Below are 6,948 nucleotides of genomic sequence, written 5' to 3'. Positions count from 1 at the left end.
TAAGGGAAACTTTCGAGATACTGCAGGCGCACAATTTGAAACTCAACCTAGAGAAGTGCACATTCGGAGTCACTACTGGGAAATTCCTGGGGTATATTGTGACACAGCAGGGAATCGAGGCAAACCCCGAGTAGATAAGGTCATTGGTGGAGATGCCATCGCCTCAGACAGTGAAGGAGGTGCAGCGGTTGGTAGGCCGAGTCGCGACCCTGAACAGATTCATTTCAAAATCATCTGACAAGTGCATGTCGTTGTACAGGTTGCTGAGCAACACCACAGATTTTGCATGGATAGCAGAGTGTGAAAGAGACTTTCAAGAGCTAAAAAGGTATCTGGGGGAAGCACCTCTGTTATCGCGGCCCGAGATAGGAGAGAAATTATATTTGTATCTGGGGGTCACGGAGTATGCTATCAGCTCGGTGCTCGTTCGCGTTGTGGATAAAATGGAAAAACCGGTGTACTTCCAAAGTAAAACTTTGTTAGACGCGGAGACTAGATATAGCCGAGTGGAGAACTATGCAATTGCCTTGGTATTTTCGACCCTTACATTGAAACCTTATTTTGAGGCTCATGCAATGGTCGTGGTGACGAATTTTCCCCTCAAACAAGCTCTGAGAGTGGAGAAATCGGGTAGAATGCTGAAATAGGCCGTGATGTTGAGTTCATATGAGATTCAGTATCAGATTAGAATGGCGGAGAAAGCCCAGGCAGTGGTAAAGTTTTTGGCTGAGTTCCCTGCGAAATATCCTACTTGGGGGGAAGAGATAGTGTTGGAGCCTGAGCGAGAAGAGGAACTGGATCATTTGAATCCATGGGATGAGAGGAATGGATGGAGGGTCTTCGCGGATGGATCGGCAACGGATGCAGGCAGCGGAATAGGTGTGGTGCTGGTCACACCGAATAACAATAGACTAGAACAAACAATGAAGTTGGGCTTCGCGGCTTCAAATAATGAGGCAGTGATTACGCGCATGAGGATGGCTGAGAGTTTGGGCGTGAGGGAACTTACCGTTTACTCTTACTCAAATTTAGTGGTATGTCAAGCAAATGGCGGGTTCACGACAAGGTGCCCTAGAATGACAAAATATTTGGGAATCTTGCGAAAGTGGGTGGCGAAGTTCACAAAGATCCGATTTGTACACTTAAACCGCAGGGAAAACCGCCATGCAGATGCTCTGGCCTATGTGGCCGAAGCCATGCCAGGATCTGAGGAAAGGATAATCAAAGTGAGGAAACTGGAAAGACCGAGTACCGAGGAACCTTCGGAGATACTGAACACCACAGAAGAGGATAAGGGTTGGATGGAGCCTCTTAAGCAATTCTTGTATGGAATTGAGGTGATTGACCCAAGAGAGAGAGACGAAGACTGGAATAGACGTCCCAGAGGTATACGCTGTTGGGAGGAGAATTATACATAAAGAATTTCAATGGGCCTTTACTGAAATGCCTGGGAACGAGGCTGGCGCAAGAGGTGCTTGGGGAGTTACATGGGGGAGATTGTGGGAGTCATTCGGCGGGCAGGACAACAACCCACCGTCTGTTAACGCAAGGATACTTTTGGCCTCACATGAAGAGAGACACTGTGGAGTTTGCCAAAAAATGTGAGAAATGTCAGAGATTTTCTCAACTGATATTTGCCCCAATAGAGCTGCTGCACAACGTGTCTAGTCCATGGCCATTCGCGATGTGGGCCCTCAACATAGTAGGACAGCTACCCATGGCCAGTGGCAAGAGGAGATTCATGCTGGCCGCGACCGACTATTTTACAAAATGGATTGAGGTCGTGCCGCTGCAGCAGGTGAAAAAGGTGCAAGTGATCAAATTCTTGTAGGAAAACATAATATGTCGATTCGGGCTGCCCTACGCTATTATTGCGGACAATGGAACCCAGTTCACGAGCTCTAAGGTGAAGAAGTTTTTGCAAGCCTATCATGTAAAATAAGGATTCTCGGCCCCTTACAACCCCGAGGGCAATGGACAGGCTGAGTTCTCCAACAAAACCATACTTAACAATCTCAAGAGGAAATTGGAGGATAAAAAAGAGTCCTGGGCGATGAACTAAACCATGTGTTATGGGCTTATCGAACTACACCATAGACAACCACCAAGGAGACTCCCTTTTCATTGGCGTACGGTGTAGAGGCCGTGATACCGTCAGAGATGGTGGTGGCTACCACTCGAACGCGAGCTGTCTAGAATGGGTCCAACTCGGGCGTCCTGTCCAAGGACATGAATTTGGATAAGGAAAGAAGGGATACCACGCATAAGACTAGAAGAGTATCATCACCGCCTCCAAAGGCAGTACAACAAGAGGGTGAGATTGAGGAGATTCAAGATAGGAGATCTGGTGCTCCGTAGAGTGACCCCCACCACAAAGAAAGCGAGTGAAGGGAAATTGGGTCCAAACTGGGAGGGACCCTATACTGTGGTGGATGTTGGAGGGACAGGAACATACAAGTTACAAACCTTGGAAGGAAAGATAGTAGAGAGACCTTGGAATGTAAGATTATTGAAAAAAATTCATGAGTGAATGTAATGGGAGAGGCTATCAGTTGCATAAGCTATTTGTACATATATAAAACCATAGCACTTTTGGGATGGACGTGGTTACATGGAATGTGCTCTCCCTTCGGAGTGAAGGCAATGGAGGGAATGGGCCCTCCGCGGACGAGAGGTCCGAGCTAAGCTGGGGTGAACTGAGTTGCCCCATAATGAGTATGAGGTCCCAACCGAACCGGGGCAAAATGAGTGGCCCCGGGCGGCACACATAAGATCCTAGGTGAACGGCGGCGAGGGAGTTTCCACCAGCAGCGTGCAAGGGGCCCCGTCTCAGGCTGGGGCAGTCAAGTCACTGAGCCAAAGGAGAAAAGGCAAAACAAATTGCTTCCCATAGGAGAAGTAAATGAAGGAACATGAGTTTCGCTACGAAAAGTGCATTACTGTGTAGTGAGCCCATAAAGAGATAATGCATAGGCAAAAACATATTATACAAGGCAAATGACATAACCATTACAAGAAAAAGGAGGCAATAAGGCCTCATCAACCATCATGAGAGGGAATAAAGTGTAGCATAACCAGTGTGGCAAAAAACAACAGCAGTATGGACAAATACAAGGCATAAAGAAACTATTCAAAGGACAAGAGACATCTAAACTTCTTCTTGAATCACTGCATCAGCGGCCTCCTCAATCACAGCATCCATACCCACATGAATGGCCCTAGCTACCAACTCCGCTACCTCAGGAACGGTGACCGCAGTAGAGGGGGTAGGATCCACGGGTGCCACCGCGACCTCAGAACCAGGGGTAGAGACAGGGGCTTCGGGAAGGAGGCGACCTTCTTTGATAAGCCTATCATACTCCTCTTTGCTCTTCTTAGCCACTCTCTTGTCTGCCTGGGCCCTGAAGTGATCCTGGAGTTCATCCATGTCGGATTCATGTTGTTTAAGGAGGGTTGCTGTATCTTCCTTATGTTTCTGGGAAAGAGATGAGAAGGCTACATTGTGCTGTGATAGGAGGGTTTCGTGCTGATTGTTCAGGCAGTCATTAACCTTATCCATATAGGCCTGGTGGGAGGCCTCAGCGTACTTGAGTTCGTCCTGGGCTCTGAGCTTATCTAATTCCGCATCCTCACTGAGTTGTCCAAGTCGGGCAACTTCTGTCTCCAGCTATTCAACTTTGGACCTAGCGCCAAAGAGACCGTGGATCATGTACGAGATATCCAGACTCATCTGAAAGAGAGAACAAGGGTCAGGTAACATAAAAAAGAGGAGGAAAGTTATCTAGTATGGGGAAAAGAATACCTTCTCCCATCCAGTATAGAACGAGGTTCTGTGGTGATCAAAGGAGCCCCCTTCTGCGTAAGAAAGGTCTTTGGGAAGGTGAGACCCATAGAATAGGGAGGAGGCCACTGCGGGGTTCTCCAAGGCCGAATCATTGGTATTAATGATGCAATTCAGGACCTTGAAAGTGGGGCAGAAAGCAGGGATAGAGTCAGCAGCCCCTTTACCAGACCGAAGAGCTGGCTCCTTACCATGCCACTGTTCTGGACGAGCAGTTGCAGCAGGTGCTATAGTAGGTAGATTGGCAGGGAGCTCATCAGAACCAGAATGCTGCAGACGCTTTGAAGCCGGGCTAGGGGAGGAGCAGGCAACAGTGGAGGGGGCAACCTCGGTGACAGCATCTTCATCCGATTCGCTGTCAAATAGCTTCCGTTTGTTAGCACCCATGTCGGAAGGAGGGGAAGCCGCGGATGGAGAATGAAGGGACAGGTACTGATCTTCCCAGGTGGTCAGGGATTGGTAAGAGGGGTGGGTTGCGAAAGGATCGGGAGAGTTGAAGGAATGAGGTGGGGGCCAGCGTGTAGTGACTGTAGGGTGTTGGGATTTCTTGGGATGGTGTCTTTTTCTGAAGGGCGGTGAATTTCTAGGTTTTCGTTCTTTGGGTGGAGGGGGCGAAAAAAGGGGGCAGTATACCCTCCAATGACTTTCAGTTGGGGGTCGGACAGCAGCAGAGTGGCGGTGCTGGGATCAATTCCAAGGACTACGGATTGAGAGGGTCCAAGATCGCGGAGCTTCTGGAAAATGGTTGAGGAAATATGGTTGTAGGGTCGCAACTTTGAGTCTGGATGCCAACCTGCAAGAAAGAGTTGCAATATCAGATGAGGAACCAAGGTACATACACATCGAAGGATAAATAAAAGGGGGACTCACCACTGGGAAGGAAAGCTAAGTGATTAAGGCTGAGGTCAGGAGGGAGATCCGCGGATAGGAAGTTTCCTGAGATATACAACGGATAATGGTGCCACACATTGTCCGAAGAGGTGACACGAAGGACAAAATGTTGTTTTCTAGGGCGGACACAGAAGGAATGATAGCGCACACTGACATCCTTCGTGCTCTTTTAATATAAAAGTGAGTGATCATGTCATGAACCGTTATCTTGGGAATCCAAGAGCTGTTATAATGGTTCGCGGCATACATGACCCTCCAGAAGTTGCCAATGCCATGGCAAGGGGGGATGTTAAAGTGGTTACACACCTCAACGTCTAGATGGGTGAGAGGAAAGCGAAGCCTAGTAATGATTTGCCCTACAGTGGCCACAAGACACCCCGATTTGTAAGGGACCAAATGGGGATAGTAAGTTAGGTCAGGCACGTGTTCTAAGGTGATGTCAGTAGGAATACCGTAGGCTACCTTAACCGCCTCTAGGTTAGGTCTACGGCTGCTTGGGGGAGGTGGCGGAAGGGCAAGGGGTTGTCCGGAGGTGGAGGGGGCCTTGGTGGGATCAACGGGAGGGGGAGAGGCAACACTGCTAGAAGGGGAGTACGAAGAGCCGTCGAATTTGGAGTCCGACTTTTTGGGGAGGACTTCAAGGAAGAAGACAACAGCCACAGCAGGTGGGAGAGGGAGGAAAGAGAAAATCACAAACTAAAGGGAAAATGCACAATACAAAAGGTAAAGGGAAATATAGAGAGAGAAGAAGACCAACCTGGGGAATGAAGGAGAGTGGCTGACACAGGAGTTGAAGCACAAAGAGAACTGGAGGGACGACCTCGCGCTTGATCGGAGCAACCAAAAGATGAGATGAGCAAGAAGGGTAAGAACGAATGTAGAGGAGAGTAAACTGAGAGAGAAGGAAAAATCGAGCGGGCTTTTATAAAAGGGAAAGGCAAAACCGTAATTTGAAAGGAGCTAAAATCGAGGAGACCCCAAAAGGACCATCCAGGGGATGACACGTGTAGACACGATAATCGAAGGGGCGCAGGCCGTAGGCACGTGGGGAGTGCATGAATCCAGCGATGCAAAGGAGGAGGAAGGCCACGGCCGACTTCTAGAATACGCCGGACTCTCGACCCCCTGATCGCAGGAGGATCGCGGAATCGAGAGGGGGCATCTGTGGTGGTAGGTTAAGAACCCAAGGAGATCAGCGGGCGGATACGTCTAGGTTAGCGTAAGATACATAGCCGCGGTTCACAGGATCGAAGCAAAGACAAAGGGTCACGGTACGGAAACCCTACACGTGGAAAGATGGGGGCCGCGAGATGAAGGGACAGCTGTAAGGCTAGGATGGAGAGAGGGATTGATATAAAGGAAAAGAAGAGAGTGAGAAAGAAGGAGAGGAATTCACTAGTCTAAAGAGAGAGGACCTAAGAAGAAGAGAGGGCGGCCAAGGTTGAAGAGGGGGAATAATGTTGTGAGAGGCGGTAGTGTTGGTGAAATAGTGAATAGTGTTTGTACCAGTGTTAGGGGTGAAATAGTTTCTAATAGGGAAATCAAAAAAATCTTACAAACAACTGTAAATCCTTATAGGAAAGTTGTTCGAAGCATCTAACTGATGCCTTATGGGCGTATAGGACTGCTTTCAAAACTCCTATAGGTATGTCTCCCTTTAGACTTGTATTTGGGAAACCTTGTCATTTGCCTATTGAATTGGAGCACCATGCTATATGGGCTATAAAAAACCTTAACTTCAATTTTGATGAGGCGGGTGTCAAGCACAAGTTGCAATTGAATGAGCTGGAAGAAATCCGTAGTGATTCTTATGATCTCGCGAAGGATTATAAAGCTAACATGAAACGTGTTCATGATAAGCAAATCTTGCGCAAAGAGTTTGTGGTAGGTTAAAAGTTTTTGCTTTATAACTCCCGTCTACATATTTTTCCAGGGAAATTAAAAACCCGTTGGTCCGGTCCTTTTCTGGTTACTGAATTCACCCCTTACGGGGTAATCACCTTGGTAAATTGATAAGAGCCCAAAACTGTAGTTTTAACCCCTTAATAATCATACTGTTAGACCAATTATGTGAATAATAAGTAAGAGTTAATACTGATTACGTGTTTTTATGCATTTCAGGCTTCAAAGTCCATTATGTGCAGAAATGTGCCACTTTAGCGAGATAAAGGAGCAAAAGTCAGCAGAACTTCTGAATGCCATATCTTTGGACTCAG

The 6,948-nt window shown here is 47.8% G+C and overlaps 1 protein-coding gene across 1 annotated transcript; it reads left to right on the top strand.

Annotated features, from left to right (window-relative positions):
* The first annotated feature begins 689 nt into the window (after positions 1–689).
* On the top strand, positions 690–1,418 carry LOC147475517 (uncharacterized). The gene has a single exon (XM_086585430.1). The coding sequence runs from the start codon at positions 690–692 to the stop codon at positions 1,416–1,418; it is 729 nt and encodes a 242-aa protein (XP_086441556.1).
* The last annotated feature ends 5,530 nt before the right edge of the window (positions 1,419–6,948 follow it).

Source organism: Coptis chinensis, chromosome 9 (assembly GCF_015680905.1).
Source record: "Coptis chinensis isolate HL-2020 chromosome 9, ASM1568090v1, whole genome shotgun sequence".
NCBI lineage: Eukaryota > Viridiplantae > Streptophyta > Magnoliopsida > Ranunculales > Ranunculaceae > Coptis > Coptis chinensis.
Note: the sequence above shows the minus strand (reverse complement) of the source record. Positions and strands in the feature narration are given on the sequence as shown.

Bases quoted from the DNA above. Each gene is read 5' to 3' on its own strand.
- LOC147475517 (XM_086585430.1), top strand. From the start codon at position 690: ATGGCGGAGAAAGCCCAGGCAGTGGTAAAGTTTTTGGCTGAGTTCCCT.